At 43.6% G+C, this 18,389-nt stretch overlaps 1 protein-coding gene and 1 long non-coding RNA gene across 5 annotated transcripts; one reads left to right on the forward strand and one right to left on the reverse strand.

The window, feature by feature from the left end:
• Positions 1 to 667: 667 nt before the first annotated feature.
• Positions 668 to 4,295, reverse strand: LOC133888197 (uncharacterized). 3 transcript variants are annotated; one of them, XR_009903744.1, is made up of 5 exons: positions 3,806 to 4,295; positions 2,920 to 2,951; positions 2,750 to 2,813; positions 2,059 to 2,159; positions 668 to 1,957 (listed from the first exon to the last, which is right to left on the reverse strand). It is a non-coding gene; the product is annotated as an uncharacterized LOC133888197 (long non-coding RNA). The 3 variants fall into 3 exon arrangements; XR_009903745.1 differs by having other exon boundaries at positions 668 to 1,601; positions 1,688 to 1,957; positions 2,750 to 2,951; XR_009903743.1 differs by having other exon boundaries at positions 2,750 to 2,951.
• A 3,245-nt stretch (positions 4,296 to 7,540) lies between these two features.
• Positions 7,541 to 13,749, forward strand: LOC133912137 (putative disease resistance protein At3g14460). 2 transcript variants are annotated; one of them, XM_062354729.1, is made up of 2 exons: positions 7,541 to 12,313; positions 12,670 to 13,749. In XM_062354729.1, the coding sequence occupies exon 1, from the start codon at positions 8,103 to 8,105 to the stop codon at positions 12,222 to 12,224; it is 4,122 nt and encodes a 1,373-aa protein (XP_062210713.1). In that variant the 5' UTR covers positions 7,541 to 8,102; the 3' UTR covers positions 12,225 to 12,313; positions 12,670 to 13,749. The 2 variants fall into 2 exon arrangements, with proteins under 2 accessions (XP_062210713.1, XP_062210722.1); XM_062354738.1 differs by having other exon boundaries at positions 12,678 to 13,749.
• Positions 13,750 to 18,389: the final 4,640 nt, after the last annotated feature.

Here is an 18,389-nt window from a genome sequence, read left to right on the forward strand (position 1 = left end):
ACATCACCGGCGGAGAACCTCAGGCGGTGGCGCTACGGGTGGACAACAAGTCCGCCATCTCACTAAGTAAGAACCCTGTTTTCCATGACAGAAGCAAGCATATAGATACTCGGTATCACTATCTCAGGGAGTGCGTGGAGAACGGGAAGATCAAGGCCGAGTTCATCAACACTGGGGAGCAGCTCGCTGACATCCTCACCAAGGCGCTCGGCCGAGCCAAGTTCCAGGAACTGCGTTCTAGGATTGGCATGATTCAAATCCAGTAGGAGCACAAGCTTTAGGGAGTGAATTGTTGAATAAATCTAGTGCTCATTAGTTGTTAGTTAGCAATTGTTGGTTGGTCTAGCTAGATGAGCGCATGGCCGAGGTTGTCCGAGTCATGTGCGTTAAGGGGCATGAGGCGTGCTGCGTCCACGTCGTGCCCGAGTCTTCGGCGAACTGCGCGCCCGTCGTGCAAACATGGCTTGTATGGGATGGCATACAGGTTGTTGCTCGCGATAGTGAATAAAAGGAGAAAGAACCCCGAAAAGCTGCAAGCAGTTGTGCAGCGCAAAATTCCTGTGTTCAAGTGATCGCATTAAATTCCAGCTCACGTCGAGTTCGCGAGTTGCTTGTCGGCGTTCTAGCTGCGAGCCGCCTCCGGCGATCCCAACAATCAGCCGTCGTGTTCTCGCAGCCCAAAGTTGACGACGAACGCGTCCTCGAGACTGTCTCACCGAAATACAGAAATTAGAAAATGGAGGAGGCAGAGGATTAATCGAGAATCAAGAGAAAGCTCAAATAAGTTGGTGTGCTTGCAATGAAGAACGCAGATGAGGAGGAAAACCGAAATGGGACAAATCGAGAAATTGGAGGAAGACGAACACCCGCGCTGCTGCTCGCCATTCACGGGCCGCGCTGGTGGGAGCTCGCGAGTGGGTCGTGGGGGGCCACAGGCGCGATGGCGACCTAGGGATTTGGGAATGGGCCTTCGCGCTATTCGTGCGCTGGTCCCCATCTTCACCGACGAGGAGGGTGATGGAGGGGTCGACGACAGGGAGGGTGACGGAGAGGGGTCAACGAGCTGGTTGTTGCTGGAGCGCTTCTCCGCGTCGATCCGTAGCTCGGCTTCTACTAGAAAAGCGGCGTGCGCCTGCTGACCCCCATGAGTTGATCCTCCATGATTCAGTAGGTGTTACATGGATAGAAGAGATTATTAGGTTATTCCATGAGCCTTTTTTTACTCAAGAAAAGAGAGATAATATCCCATGGGGAAATAAGCTTTGCAAAATGGAATCTTCTCATCTAAAAAAAAAAATTGGAATGGTCTAAGCAGTGCAGTGCAGTATGATTTCTATATTATCAAATGGGTTTACCAAGTCTTCTATAAGTTGATTTTCGTGACACAAATCATGATCCAGGTTTGATAGAAAAGACTGAAGACACACAGGCTGCAAAGAGTCCACTCACATTAATTAAGCAACTACATATGTAATGGGAAAAGCATGATACGTATACATTGTAGTGAGGACATCACCTTTTCATGCCGGCATATTTCTATAGGCAAGTATTGATCTTGCAGTAACCTCCTGATACTAACCGGAGCAGTAACCAGACGAACACTGCAGAAATGGTTAACTACTCTTTCAGTGAAAGTCCAGTATATCTTAGAGCTATGAAAACCATTTGCTAATACATTATAACCTACATTTTCTCGTAGTATAATTTTTGCTTCAGTCAAACCTGTGATCTAAGGCGTACAGGGGTAAGCAAAAAACAAAAAATTTAAGAATGCCTCAACATAGACTACCAGAATTAACATCCAAGGTTAGAAAGATGATATTGGCTCACTTGCTGAAATTGGCAGTATCAAAATATGAGTTGTTAAGAGTCTGGACAGATGCAGGTAGCAACGAGAAATTGTTTTACCTGGAGCATTGTAAATTGCTTTTGATGCCCTGAAATTCCAACTCCAGTACTGTATCCCACATTCGTGTATCAATAGCCAATAGGATTAAACAAACTTAAGCAAAACAAAAAAGAAGAAAAGGACCAGGCCTTTGCACAGTATGTACTAACCTGCAAATTGTACTGACCAGCACGGGCCACGTAGCTTATTTTCCCCATAGAACCAGGAGGAAGGGTCACATGTGTTGCATCAGTGTATTTTCAAATACAGTCTGCATGATAGTCACCGATATAAGTTGTGTACACTAATAACAGACGTTGATGGATGACAGGGTCAGAAAGCTTCAGCAAGATATTAAATTATAAAAGTAAAACTGATATGATTGTAACAAACGTACACATATCTGTGTGAAAAGCCAACCCTCATTTGAATGAAAGCACAAAAGTGTAATTGAGTTGGAATGACAGATTTATTCAGTTCGTCATGTAAGTTACGACATCATGTAAATTTAGGGTAGCTCATGCAAATGACTTCATTTTGATGCTAATCATCCAGCTTCATAACCAAAATTCCTCGAAATTTGATGGGTTCTCACAGAAGTTGTTAACTTGTTAAGTCTTGTCATAAGAATATCCTATGCCAGGCTAGAAAAAGAAGTAATCACCAAATACGCACGAAAATGGTCAAGCTTCAGTTATACCAGTTCACATAACTTCTGTTGACAGTGGTCAGTGAATGCAAACTGATAAAAAATTGCATATGAAAGATCATGGCAGCAAGGGACTGTATTAATACTGCAGTTTATCCATGTAATCTATCTAACATAATCCATGGCATGAGTCGCATCGCAGTAGAGCATACCTTGAGATGGCTAAAATTGCCAGCAGCCCTTTAGCAACAAAATGAAAGAGGAGCAGAAGTTTAGCTGCAACGAATGGGAAGGGAGAAGAAGAATAAGTGTAGCACTCATTTGCTTTCCGAATGCAACTACTAGTTCTTGGTGTTTGCTCTGATATCCCTCCTTTACTTACTGTGTTCTTTCTCCTTTTCCTCCCTAAAACACCTGCAGTAAAAAAAGTTAAGGCATGACCAGGAAAATGCAAACAATGTATGCCGAGCATCCTAGCTTCATTTTCATATCTGTTGAACCAAATTTCATATTTTTAGTTAAGAGTATCATGGATAGTCACTTTTAGGGCAGCATCTGGCTATAAAGCAAGAAAATATTTTACTTAAACAAAAAGAATATTCAACTAAGAGATAAATTTCAGTATAGCCAACTACCACCTGCAAGGTTGCAAGCTGCAGACACCTAAAAGTTAGAACACAATGAGAGAAAAATTCAGGATAGCCACCAACATACACGCAGAGCCGCAGAGGATCCAAAAGATTGTTTAGAAAAGAAAAAAAAAGTTTCAGGAGTATACTGTATAAGTTCAAGATAGGATGGGGACAACTCTTTCAGAAGTTTCATTCGCCCAATTTATACAGCAAACAAAAATTTATCTCAATTCGTTTTAAATCTAAATATGTACACGGCACTGAATTCAGTATAGGTAACTATGACTGGGTCCATCTTCTAAAACTGACCCCAAAATCATAAGAAACAAATAAGTGTCCTCCTAAACTCAAAATCACAAAGATCTCGACAGCACATCAGCCAGCAGAAACAAACACTTCCTTAATGCAAACATCTATATATATCAACGTGTAACAGGACGCGAATGCTGGAGCACCAAGGCAGATATTGAATAGTAGCATATACGAATGAAAGATGAAACTGAAGCTGTTTGTGCATTCTTGGTACCTAGGATTAAGTCGGAGCAAGCAGCCAGGAATTTGGTAGGAAATTTAACTAAAGAACTCTGGAAGATATTCTATATTTCAGTGCGGAGCAATAAGTTTAGTAAAGCTCACTTGTATGATGGCAGAAAGTGCACAAAAATTTCTGCCAGAAGAAATACACACGCAGTCTGAAATATCTGCAGATCAATCCACTAAACACAACTGGCATATGAAGCCACCAATCTGAAAAGACAAAAATGTTCAGAGGAGTGTAAGTCAGAAGAAGAGAAGAAATGGTTTCGCATACCGATGGGCCATAGTTCGTTCCACACAACAAGCACGTCTTTTGTATGTTGGCTTTGGATAATTTTTTTAGTATGAGAATCTCTATAGGTGGTCAGGTGAACCACCACTGAGTGCATACAATACAGATGAAGTAATCAACTAAACGAAGTCCTATAGTACAGATGAAGTAATCAAGTAACCGATGTGGGGGCTATATAACACAATCAGGATTTTTAAACATACAGAATCTTCAGACTGTCATGGACCGCTCAAACAAAGGCAAAGGAGACATCACCAGCTCCATATTCTACATGACTCGATCTCAACCATGGATGTTCAAACAAGGCAATCAGATGACTATGAGGTTACAAAGTATAAACAGAACACTCTGTTGTTGTTTAAGCTGATAGCCAATTGCAATTTATTTCTTGGAAAAATCAATATGCTGGTACCATGATATTTTTATTCAATGATAATGACACATGAACATATCGTGCATGAAGTATGAACCCATCAGCTATAACAATTGAGCTAAATTTCTCAAGTCAATAATATGCAAACAGATAAACCACCGCATAAGAAACCATGAAGGTTATAAACAGCCCAAATTTTTTCTGTAAATGTAAAACTTGATAATAATAAGTTGCATAGTCTTATACAAAGAAGTATAAAACATGGTACATATGAACGAACAGTGCAATAAATTATTGACTTCTATTGCACACTTAACCACCCAGATTATGTGGACATGCAAACAAAAATGCATGCAACTTTTCTTATGCACAACAGTATGGATAACAAAATATATTATCAGACACCTAATTAATAGGTAAAAAACTAACATTCAGAGTAACCTTATACGCATTCCATCTCACGAGCGATGTGGCGAGCCAGCAGCCACTGGACTCGCTCGCGTGCAGGGAGGTGCATGTACCCGGAGGAAGCGGAGAAAGCTCGCGCACCCCACTGCCGACGACAATGCCTCGGCTCAACCTGTGGGTGGAGCTTGACAGGAGCTCCCTCGGCCAGCGGCGCGAGATGTCACAGTCCAGCTGCGCAACTCAATCTCTAGAAAGATCTTACTACGTACTTGGAGCAAGATACGCCCTAGCGCGCGGCAACTCAATCTCTAGAAGCGTGAAAGATCGATGCACCCTGACCCAACCCCCGCTACGTAGGATTGGTCAACTCATACTCCAGTCAATCATGGACCGGTGGGATTACTGCTATCACCTAGCTGAGCCATGCGTCAGCAAGTGGGCCCACTCTTCAGCTGCGGTTCACAGGAAATGCCGAATGCGTGACCCCACGGTGATCGGCGCAGTTTCATGGTTCCTTCGGCAGATCACATCGTGAGCATGCAAGTGCGGATCACAATCGTACTGTCAGCCCTCGGAGTTCCATTCTTGCAAACGTCAAAAGAGAATAAACCACTTTACACTTTGGAACTCTTGCCTCCATCCAACTCCAAAAGCATCCAACAATGGAAGCAATCACCATCCAGCTAGGTGTGCCTTTGCATTCTTATTGCAACATGAGAAACTAAGCGAAGAAGTGTCTTAATTTGTATGTGATGAAATATTAATCATAGTTATTATGTCTTAAACTTAGTTAGCATATATTTGTGGATTCTTGTTCTGGTTCTTGTCTAACTCGAGTTTGTGGTATTTGAAATTGACGAATTCTTCTCTATACGCAGAAAAATTACACACCGAAAATTCCGTGTAAACATCAGATGTTCCGATGTTCACCGGAAGTCCCGGGGTGGGAAGTATGTACTCGTCCGACTATTTCTTGTAGAGAGCAATTTTTTGGGTAAAATTGGAGATCAATACACCGAAAGGTCCGGTGAATGTGGTGGCTACACCAGAGGATATCACCGAAGCATTTTCAGTGCTGAAGCAAAAATGAAAGCAAACATCGGATCGTCCGGTGATGGACTTTGAGAGTGCTGGAGTATTTTCTACAGAGAGAAAATTTTTGGCATCAAGTTTGATTATGTACGCCACATAGTCCGGTGCTGTAATTATGAACACCGAAGAATGCACTGGACCTTTTGCTGCAGAGAGGTTGCAAGAGGGTGGTTCAGTAGATTGGCACACATAGGATTATCCGGTGATGGACATAAGATCACTGGAAGCCTTCATCGGATATTTTCTTGCGGAGAGCAAAGTTTTCTTGGAATAGATAGTGTTACACTCACCGGATAGTTCAGTGTTCAGGAGCAAAACACAATGGAACATTCGGTATTCACGTTTTCTGCAAGATGTGCTTTGAGTTGAAGTTTTTAATTTTGGCTAACCTAGAAATGTTTTGAAGTGTGGAAAAATATGTTTGATTGTTTCAAGTTGTGCAGGTGACGGATGCAACTTGGTGATCGGTGGCGAGTAATCGGGGCTATGTGGGTGTTTGGTGTCGGACGATCAAGGAGGGTCGGGCAGAGTCAAGGGTAATCCTAGCTGTACACATGAAGGTCAGGTAAAGCATGAAACGAAGGATGGAGATGGCGTGTTGACAAATTGAAGCGAAGGGGAATGCCGGTGCAAATGATAAGACAGCCCAAGAGATCGGGAGCGGTGGAGACTTGTCGACGATCAAGATCACAAGACGGAGGACACATGTCATCATCAGAGCGCTTGCTTCAGGTGGGAGAAAGTGGCGGCTCGTCACGCTTTGAGAAGCGTGCTAGGGTTTCCCCGATTGGTCTCAAAACCATGGGAGGACTGGAGAAGTATGTGGCACCATCGTGAAGCTTGTGTCGAGACGAAGCTAAATCATAGAGGTGCCACGGCCATCCTACAAATGAAGAAGAAAATAGACTAAAATACTCTCAGTGGTAGGTAGAAGTGTATTACAAGAGAGAGCTATTTTGGAAAAAAGTTAGGAAACTTAGGGGTCAAATTTCGAGGGCCTATAAATAGAGGGGTGAGGCTATGTAAGAGTGTGTACCAGCCATTTGAGCCCATTGTACCACCCATATGAGAGCATTGTGATAGGGTTTTAGTGGAGAGGATGATGAGCGCTTAGTCTATGTAATAGGTGAGAGTTTTGAGAGAAAATTTTTTATAATCCGCCTATAATAGGGCTGACCTCTTTGAGTAATAAAGTTTATTTTGTTTCATATGCTTGATTTCACCTCCTTCTAATTTTTCTCTCTTGATTTCTTTGCCTTGTGTGCAAGATTTTTCTTTCTGGTTTTGATTTTTATTTTTACTTTTGGCTAAAATTTCAAGTAACTTGTAAGGTCATTCTTCTAATTACTAGAAGCATAAAATTCACATATACACACTTATGTGATAGGGTCTTAAATTCTCTTGCCTCTAGATAATCAACTTTGAGATTTTCGTTGCTCGGTGTTCATCATTTCTTGTTTCTTTGTTAGTTGTGATCTTTTGAGTGCTAAGACATATTGATTGATCTTAAATAGAACCTATGGTTCATATACTATCCGTAGTGTCGTGTTACCTTAATTTTTTCTTATTAAAATTTCTCTCGATTTTTGCTTCCGCTTGAGTTTTAAGGTGCGTTGGGTGATTCAAATAGGAGAAGACCATTTCGTAAGAAATTTGCTAAGATGTCTATTCACCTCACTTTAGTCGTCAATCTTGTTCCCACATAACACGATTAATTTATGCACATATGAAATATATATGGTTTCAGATGATATATAGTAGCCAATTGTCCGATACTCGCAACGAGCACTCGATAATTTTTAATGTGCCCATCACTTGGGTCAATTATTACTAAGAAAGTTGTCAGAACTCAGAAGGCCGTCCCTGACGGACACGTATCCTCTGACTTTATAAAGTAATTTGATATGTCCTTTTCAGATTTAACAGTTTATAAAACTTAATATCATGACATTGTTCATTAAGCGAAGTTAGAGGATACGATGCCGTCCCTGACTGGTCTGTGCTGAAAATTACTCACAGTTTAAGTTTTCCGGTCAAGTGGACGGCTGCCTACCCTCTGAGATTTTGTCCTGCTCGCTTCCCTCCAGTGACGGGCCTCACCTCGTGCCAATCCCACTTCCACTTCGCTGGCCTTTCTCACCTCCCCAACGCGGCTCACACCCTTGTCGCTGTCGCAGCCGCTGCCACCACCACCACCACCACCGCATCCAGTTTCCAGTGATGCACGCCCGATGATGGCGGCCTCTCATTTGGTGAGCGCTGCCCGGTGGATCGCCGGAGTCATCACAGAGAAGGTCATCACCAGCAAGCTAAAGGAATGGGTTTCCCAGTTCTCGGGCCTCGGAGGCGACGTGGACGACCTCAAGGCACAGATGAGCTACGTCAAGACGGTGCTAAGCATGACCGAGGGGAGGCGGATCCGGAACACTCACCTGACCAACCTTCTCGCCAGGCTGCACCAGCTGATCCACGAAGCCGACGATGTGCTCGACGAGCTCGACTACCATCGCATCCGTCAGGAGGCGGAGACGGCCGCCACCACAAACATGGTCAGCGTGCCGTCGGCAGCGGCCACGGCCACCTCCTACGCACTCCATCTCCTGAGCGATGTCGCGAGCCACCATCCGCTGGTCTCCCCTACGTTCAGGGAGGTGCTCATGTACCCCTGGGGCCGGAGGAAGCGGAGAAAACTCGCGAACCCCACTGCCAACGCCAGTTCCCCGGCTCAGTCGTGGGTGGAGCTTGACAAGAGCTCCCTCAGCCGGCGGATCAGACAGGTCACAATCCAGCTGCGCGACGTTGGCGACCAGGTGTGGAAGACACTACAGCTGGAGGATCTGGAGTCTATCGGCCCGACGTCTGGTAGCCGGCTTGAGAATCCACGGTTGACAAGCTCGTACCCCGCCGGAGAGCAGAAGATGTTTGGCCGGAACGGCCAAAAGGAAAGCATTATTGACGTGCTGACCGATACCAAGTGCTGCAGCCAGAGCAGGCTGTTAGTGCTGCCCATAGTCGGCAACGGCGGCATGGGAAAGACGACTTTGTTGCAACACGTGTATCATAATCAGAGAGTACGGAGCTTCTTCCAGATCAAGATGTGGATCTGGATACCCCGCTGCCACAAGTTCGACGTCGTGCGCCTAACGCGTGAGATGCTTCTGGAGGCTGCGCATGCCACCGGAGAGAAGGAGAATAAGGGGAGCAAAAACCTGAACAGTCTTCAGGCAAACCTCGTGAAAAGGTTGCAGGGGAAGAGGTTTCTGGTTGTCTTCGATGACCTTTGGGATGTCGAGAAGAACAAGTGGGAAGTGCTGCTGGCTCCACTGGAGTGGATCAAGGCCACTAGTAACTGTACAATCTTGGTCACCACCAGGGACCGGCGGGTTGCAGAGCTGATCAGAACAGCACCACCGATCAATTTGAGTGGTTTGAAGGGAGAAGCATTCTGGGATTGCTTCAGAGCTTACATATTTGGTGATGAGAAGCATGACGGGCATCAACATTTAAAAGACATTGGAAGACAAATTGCCAGCAAATTGAACGGTTATCCGTTGGCGGCAAAAAGTGTGGGGGCATTACTGAGGAAGGACCTTAGCATTGAACATTGGAATAGAGTTTTAGAGAGCAGAGAATGGGAAGCGAAGGATGGAACTGATGGCATCATTTCTATTCTAAGGCTTAGCTATGACGACCTTCCTTTTCATCTCAAGAGGTGCTTCTCATACTGCTCACTGTTCCCGAAGAGCTATCAATTTCAGGAGAAAGATCTTGTGTTTATTTGGGTCTCACAAGGCTTTGTTGATACTGGATGTGATAGGAAGCCAGAAGAAGTTGGTCGCGAGTACCTGAATGACTTGGTTAGTTTGGGCTTCTTTCAGAAGATGGTCAATCCTGCAAACTGTCACACTTGCTACCTTATGCATGATATAATTCATGACTTGGCAATTAATGTATCTTCAGATTATTGCTTGATCATCGATAGCTTTTCCACGCTCAATATGCAATCATCGGCAACCATTCGCCATCTGTCCATAATCACAGATAATATACATCATGGGGACATATCCAGGAATGTACCACGTAATGAGAACATTGAGAACATTGTTACCAAGATAGCCAGTTCGATGCAGATGAGATACCTGAGGTCATTAATGCTGTTTGGCAAATATGATTCTAACTTTGCACGTGTTTTCAGAAGGGCTTTCAGAGAAGCAACAAATATGCGCTCAATAATAATGCGCATTATCCCCTATCATGAAGGTTCTCTATTGCATGACCTAGGCCAATGCATTCATCTTCGATACATAAAAATCATTGCTGATGATCATGTTCAGTTCCCGGAAGCTCTGAATGGACTCTACCATTTGCAAGTGCTGGATGTAGGAGGAACCACTGGTGATCTATCGGGAAATGTCTATAATGTATATAGTGGGGCATCAACTCAAACAAGGTTGGCAAAACCTGGTGTCCTCACTTCTCTGCATTGTCTCTATCTCAATAACTGCACGGGGTGCAAAAATTTTCCAGCATTTTCGCAGTTTCCAGCACTTAAAAAACTGCATTTGATTGGTATGCCTGCTGTAACAGATTTGCAAACCGCTTCTTTAGAGGAAGTGATATTATCTGATATGACAGCACTAGAGACATGGACTGTCACAGAAAAACACCAACTCATTGATGATCTTAAGGTACTCGATATCTGCGATTGCCCCAAACTGGGAAACTTGCCTTTACCACCTTCTGATGAAGTGAATTATCGCCAATTTCAAAGATTGGTGATTAAGAATTGCTCTTGCCTGATGGTGCTTCCTCCACTTCCTCTCGATCCTAAAAGTAACCTGTCTATTGAGGATGTACAGTCATTTCCATGTAGAATCATATCTTATCGTGCAGATACCAATCCATCCTTGCTCCTAAAGGGGAAGGATGAACTGAGAGTTCTTGATGGAAGGGTTTTGTCATTTCGAAATCTACTTTATTTGCAAGAGCTCTCCATTGATGGATGTCCTAGCCTTACAAGCATCTCATGGGAAGGATTTCACCAATTTAGAATCTTGAAGGATCTGAACATATATCGCTGCCCGAACCTGCTCTCAATGCCTATTACAGAAACAGAGCAACAGCTCGCTAAGGGACTTCTTCCATCGCTCCAGAGGCTTGAAATCTGGTCCTGTGGTATCACTGGGAAGAATCTATCTTGTTTACTGTCAAATCTACCACATCTCTCTTTCCTGAAGTTAAAAGAGTGTCGTCAAATCAGAAGATTGGCTGTGGACCAACAAGCAGATCAAGGGAGCGCAATTTTGCTACCTGATGGTGCAGTAGATGATGGGTTGTTGCACATCAAACCTCAGTCCTTGACATCATTACAAGAGTTGTGCTTCGACAGCTGCCCAACAGTTTGTGAAAATGTGGAGGGTCTCAAAGGACTTGTTACACTCAAAATATTGGAGATACTTGCGTGTCCAAGGTTCCTTTCCTACTTAGTATTTCAAAATGAAGATATGAATCACATCGAAGGTACATGTCTCCTTCCATCATCACTGCGAGAGCTCAAGATAGACCAGGCAGAGTGGAAGTTGATGTCCCTCCATGGACTCACTGCCATTGAGAGGCTATCCATTAGCTACAGCGAACTAGAAGCTCTTGACTTGGAATCCTGCATGGGGTTGAAGTACATTCATGTTATTTGTTGTCCAGCACTTTCCACCCTACAAGGTTTGAAATCGTGTCTTCAGCTTAGAGGATTGGAAATATTTTTTAGTCCCGTGTTTTGGAGAGCATGGGACCTTGCACTGCAAAGAGATGGAGCAAGTGATGAGTTATCATTCCCAGTGGAATTTGTTCGCACGAGCGATAGTTCAATTCTTACCTTGTCAATATGCAAGCACCTAAAACAGCTTTGGCGGCTAGAGTTTCGCTGCCTTTCCGATAAACTGGTAATGGAGCAGGAGAAAGCACTTGAGCAGCTCATCTCTCTCAATGAGCTCCAATTCTTTGAGTGTGATTGTGACTTCTCCATACCAGCAGAACTGCAGCAGCTTACATCACTCAAGAAGTTAGAGCTCATGAGTTGTTCGACTACTTCCTTATTTCCGGAAAGAGGCTTGCCACCTGCGTTGGAACATTTGGTAATTGTTGACTGCAAGTATCTCGAGTCATTACCTGCCGGAATGCATGGCCACTCCTTTCTGAAGAACTTGGAGATAAAGTCCTGTCCACAAATTCGGTCTCTGCCTAGAGGGGGCCTGCCAGGTTCTCTTCAAGAGCTGAAGTTTGAAAATTGCAGCAGTAAGCTGCAGGAGGAACTCCAAAGGATGAATACAGCTGGAATGGTAATATTATGGTCATGAGACGATTTCTGTGGCTGAGCAGATACTGGAGCTTTTATTTCCTCCAAAACGATACTGGAGTTTTCAGTGAGCTTCCACCCATATGCCAGGTTTGCCTTAGTAACCCCATCATGTGCATATGTTTGAAAAATCATTTAAACTATGAACTGTAGATGTATAGTGCAAATTCAAGGTGTGTAGACGTGGAATAACATCATTGAGATGAGTTAGCTCTAGTGCACCGACTAGATGCATGTTCTGTAAATTGAAGGACATTCAAGTAGAGATAACACAGGCTTCAAAGTTCTTCGTTAAATATTGAGTGGAGCAAACATCGTATGATTACCTTTCCTATGAAATATCCTTGACATTTGACAAGCAAATCATAATAATGTCCACAACGTATCCTAAACTGATTAAAATTTGTAGGAACAGGCCTCTTTTTTAACAGAACTTTCTTGCTCAGCATTGCAGGTTGTGTGGCTGCAACAACATTCTGATGTACCACAAAACTAAAACTTTGGCAATAAATTTCTGAAGACCGGAATGTGAGTACCTTCAGTTAACTTTGGCTCAGATTAAGTTATACAGCAGGTCCAGGGATCCTTAGTTATTTCCTGAGAGATGAAATCCCCGGCCTTTTGTGTTCTGGCTCACGAGCTTTGGTGGCGGGTGCTAGGCACCTATGTACCGGCCGATGTGATCTCGTTCCTCGACTGGTGGACGGATCTTCGCCGATGGGTAGCAAGTAATTTCCGGAAGGGTCTCAACTCTCTAGAGGACTTTTACGGTACACCTAAATGAGTGCATACCGTCCATTTTTTTATCCGGTGGCTTAGATTGGCCCAATGATACTCTATCGCCCATCAGTATCATGGGTATCATTAAAGAGTATCATGGGTATCATAAGGGTAAGATTGGAAAAAAAAAACTATGATAAACTTGTAAATTATATGTTTAATTAGGGAAGATCAAAATGTTAGTTTATTCTTCGGATAAGCTTTCACTTATTCTGTTCATTTCATTTATTAGGGTTTCTACCCTCTGTCGGTCGGTCAATGATGGGTGACGAAGGTCCGAAGTCCGATCAGTCAATGACGTAATTACCCATAAGGGTATCAAGATAATTACAATAATACCTACTAAAATGGACGGTTGGATTACAACAATGATACTTTCCATCATCTAGTATCATGGTGTACTGTAAAGGTTCTCACTCTCTAATCCTCCTCACCGCTTGGCGTATTTGGTTATCGCGGAACGATGTTATTTTCAATAGCCGTCGCGTCAGCTCTGACACCCTGATGGCCCATATCATGGAGGACGATGCACGATGGTGCGAAGCCGGGGCGAAAAACTTGGCCATCCTTTGGGAGCGGCTGTGCACGTTTGGCTCAGTGCTCTAATCCTGTTGCGGCTCATGTTCATAGAGGTTGCTTCAGTCATGTAATAGCTTCTTAAGATGATCCTTCTTTTGACCGTTTAACGGTCGTGGTGTAATAACTTTAATTCATTTCTCTTCTTAATATAAAGATGTGCAACTCTCTTGTGTATTCGAGAAAAAAAAATCCCCGGCTTTTTGGAGAATCACCTCAATATGCAAAATGACTGTTCTGCCTTCCAAGTCCAAACAGGACAGAAGCAAACCTCAGACATTGTACAAGCAAAGTATTTCGAAATTCTTGAATTCAGATGAAAGCCAGCCATAAAAACACAACCTGGAAAAATGAGAGAGAAAGAGTTCACTGTCACAGTAAAAATCGAGCCATGCATTGTCATTGATTTGTTTCATTCTCCGAGCGAATAGCATGTGTCCAGTGGTAAAATTGACAGTATTGCTTTGCAAAATCTTGCAGTTTTGAAGCCAGATCCAACCTTAGGCTATGTTTGGAAGCAAGGGGAGGAAATCCTAGGGAAGGAGATCCTTTATGGGTTTTTGAGGGCAATTCATTTCCCTAGGGGATTTTCCCGTCTGGATTTATTTCCCCTGCGGCTATTAGGAACTAAGGGGATGGAAATCCCGAGGAACAAAAATAGTCTAAAAAAATCAGAAAAAAAAAGAGAAACTCATTGCAATATCAATTAGCATTGAAAAACTCTGCACCAAAGGTGCTATGCAGGCTCCATCGAGCGAATTTATCAAAAGTTCAAGGAACAGTACAGTTAGGTAAGATCTCCAGCAAGAACTATCATCACACCACAGCTTTATAGGCACAACACATTACTTCCAAGTTCCAACACTATATTCCAAGTTTCCAATTAACAAGGTACCTAGAAATAGATACTATACTAGCTAAAACATCCCTACCACTGCAAAGAGGTTTCTGGCTTGATACTTGAATCTTCTGGACGCTCAAACCTGCAAAAAAGAAGAAAAAAACAGATATTGTGAGGTCATTGTTCATCATCATCTTCTCATCTTTGTTACTAGCTGTCTTGTTCATAAGTGAGCAGAAAAAGAAGCTATTTTCACTTCACCCTCTCTGCTTTGTTTGGTCATGCACTACATAGAAGTTTCCTGACAATATAAATCCTGGCTGGCTCTTGCTAAATGGGGAACACTACATTTATTTTCAGTTGCATAAATGCCAAATTTTTCCAGGAGGAACTAATGATTCTTCTATCAGTATAAGAACAGTTTATTTTCTAGGAGGAGGAACATACAGGGAAATTCAGTAGAATTTCAGGACCCCAGTACTTAAGAGCTGCAAGATCATAAGCACGAGCGGCTGCCTCCTTGCTATCATAAGCCCCTGGAAACAAAATATTCATCACAGGAAAGCATTAAGAATTGTTTCATATTGAGACAAGGATGCAGATCAAAAGATAATCTGGCGGCTAGTAACATGAATTTGGCAAAACAGGTGGCAGCTGGATTAGATATATTAAGTACTTGCCTTTGAATAACCATGGGCATAAATTTAGTGATGACATCATACAAAAGTCATCAACCAATATGATTATATACAACTACAAGTATGATAAAGGCATCAGCAATGACGGACACTAGAATATGTATTGAACTTTGTATAAGGCATCAGTATGATCAGTTCGTTACTGTCATGCGAAAATGCTTTTGTCCAAGTGAACCTCGAAGCTAGCAATATGACACTCTATGAGCTGCAGAAAGCAATTAGTGATCTTTGTATGATCGGTAGATATGCATGATTATAGCAAATCACATCCATTTGGCCAGATTGAAGCAAATCGGAGCGAGATCGCGGCAAACCTGGTAGAGATCGGTGTAGGAGAGGATGAAGAACTCCTTCTTGACTGGCTTGAGTGATCAAAACATTATTGCCCTCCATTCTTGCGATCTATGACTCAATGAATCTATTCTCCGGGCCTCCCCGACCAAGATCTACGAGAAAAAGGTGAAGAGTTGAGGAACCTAGTGTCAACAGGAGAGGGAAAGGGGGAGGAGAACTCACGAGTAACCGGCGAGAAGGAAGTGGAGGCGGCATCCACAGAGGCGGAGGTGGAGAGGAGGTCGGTGGTGGTTGCGGCATCGTGGAGGTGGAGAGGGGATGATGGCGGAGGTAGTGGCGGCGGAGGAGGCTGAGATGGAGAGGGCTGGCCGTGGTGGATGGGGTGGCGGTGTTGGCCGCGGAGGAAGCAAGCGAGCAAGATGGGGGAGACGCGCCAGACCTGGGAAGATGGGGCGTAAATTCCACATGAAAACAGCATGAGCCGGACATAGATTCACGTCGCATAGGCTTCCAAACACACCTTCCACTCTGCCCGTGGATCATTCCCCGTGGGCTTGCTCCTCTGGAAAAAGGTCAGGATCCCAGAGGGTTTTGAGCCTTCCAAACATAGCCTTAGAGATGGAGTTTCCAGCGGCCGCTGGCCGAACAATCCAGCATCGCTAAGTGCCTGCGGGCGGCGGCAGGTAGTGAGCGGAGAGGCACCAGCGGCCACTGGCAAGCAGCGACGTGCACACGGGTGGATGGGTGCCCGATGGCAAGCGGGCCCACGCAACGGGCAGGCGATGGAGGTCGACGGCCCACCTGCAGCGGGCTGTGGCGACACTTGGGCTGGCGTGTAACGGCCATTGCCATCCACCGCCGGGGAGGGGGAGCAGCGGGGTTGGACGAAGCGACTGACAGTTAAGCGAGCGGCGCGATAGCTACTTGCCGGCGGACGGGCGATGAGCTCATTTCCGACTGGCAGGCGCCCGAATCGCAGCATCGCTTAGTCGGCCGAGCGCCGGCGAGACAAGAAGCAACTGGGAACAAGGGCCTTATACAAACTGCCGAATCCAAAATTCGGCTTAGCTGACATTTTGTCCAATGTTTAGGTTGTTTTTATTTTGATGACATATCGATAATAGAGTAAATTTTACAAAATAACAATAATTTTGTGAAATCTTTTACAAACTCTTAAAAAACGGTCCATGGTTCAATCACTGATATTCAGCTGAATATCCCTTTTTCTTTTTGCAAAAATTCAATATATAATGAACCGTTTTACGATACCTATAAATGTACCATGTTAGCTTGTGTTAATTTTTTTACCAATTTATAGAATTTAAGGTACATAAGGTAGAATTATTAAGTATATTTTATAGAAACAGAGTGTTTTCACATATTTATGTGTAAGCATGTGATAGAAAATGCGCTCGTGAGTGCGTAAGTGTAGTATGCGTGTATGGTGGTGTGCACGTGTAAAATTTTGCTACCTCTAAAGACGAACTAAAAAAAGATTATACATGATAGGTACAGTATGCATATATGCACCTAGTTAACTTAAATTGATGGATTAATTGTGTGCGCCGGAAACCTATATGGCTCCAAGATTACTCAACGCAGGAGCCAGGTGGCATAGTTGTGATAATTTTAGTTCGGTTTCGATCGGTTCAGTTGTCTCATCATTTCTTCTTGGTTCTATGTACGGCACAACTGAGACAAGAAGAGGGAGGCCATGACCCGTCGCCGGCACACGACTACGCAGCCTTCCTCCACCACAGATAGCTCGGCATGTAGCCGTCTCTTCAAGATTGTCACGTTGGACTGTGCAACTGTCCGGCAGCGCCAAGATGGAAAGCAGCTAGCCGGCCGTCGAAGCAGCATGTGTATCCAACAGGGGCATCGTCAGAAGGTGATTTTGTTCAAATATTTTGTAGTTTATCTAAATTATATGCGTTCTCTCTAGTATCTGAACAATTGTTCTGTTATATACGCTGTTGTGATTTTTTTATTTTGAATTGAGTAATATTTTTTAACTTCCAATACCGGCTCGAAAAATGTTGTGTTCACCCACCACAGGATTTGAGAAACAGTTGTTCTATTTACATACCACTTTCTCAATCTTATGCAATAAAAATACATGTTATCCTCATTGAGAACTATTGGGGATAATAGTTCTAGTACCACATTATTTGTTGTGTAATATATTCAATCACCGTTCCATGCATGCATACCTAGTAATGAATATAACCAATCCATGATTTCGCACATCGGGGATGCATTCACCAAGGTTATTGATTCCTTGGAACGAACTTTAGATGATACAATTACCATTTTTCTCATATCCTTTGCTATGTCAAAGCACATATGTGTATATCTGTAAAACCTTCATGAATAGGGTCCTTTTGTGTCATCGATGCACATATGATTTCTATCTTTCTTTGAGGATATACTCCATATGATCCCATGATTAATTAGCACTATCTATCGCCAATACAATTAGTTGGCATGCAGGCTATTTTTATTAAGTCTCCTCTGCAAACATTTGCAGGTGAAAATCAAAAGTAACAAAATGACTCATCACGATCCACCGGTATCTCACTTATGACACTTGAATTATTAGAACAATACTAGGCCTACAGTAGGAAAGACATGGTTGCCGCTCGCACACCAAAGGAAACGTTAAAAAACTCCAGATCCCTCTATTAAGTCTAAGGCCAGTGTTCTCTCGCGCCAAACATTGCCAAGCGCCATCAATGCATCCAATTTTATATTACCGATTAATTTCTCGTGCCATCACCAGTGGATAGGATTAAATGGTTGTGACAACCACATCCGACATTGGAGGCGGTGAAATAGAGGACATGGCAACTAATTTGGTGAGGGAAGGCGACAAAGAGGAGAAAACCTATAGTCAAATTTGGTAAAGAGTGGCTTTGCCGATCGAGGAAACGATTGCCACATACAAACTAAGCTTCACACCAGTGACTCGTCATAT

Source organism: Phragmites australis, chromosome 1 (genome assembly GCF_958298935.1).
Source record: "Phragmites australis chromosome 1, lpPhrAust1.1, whole genome shotgun sequence".
Taxonomy (NCBI): domain Eukaryota; kingdom Viridiplantae; phylum Streptophyta; class Magnoliopsida; order Poales; family Poaceae; genus Phragmites; species Phragmites australis.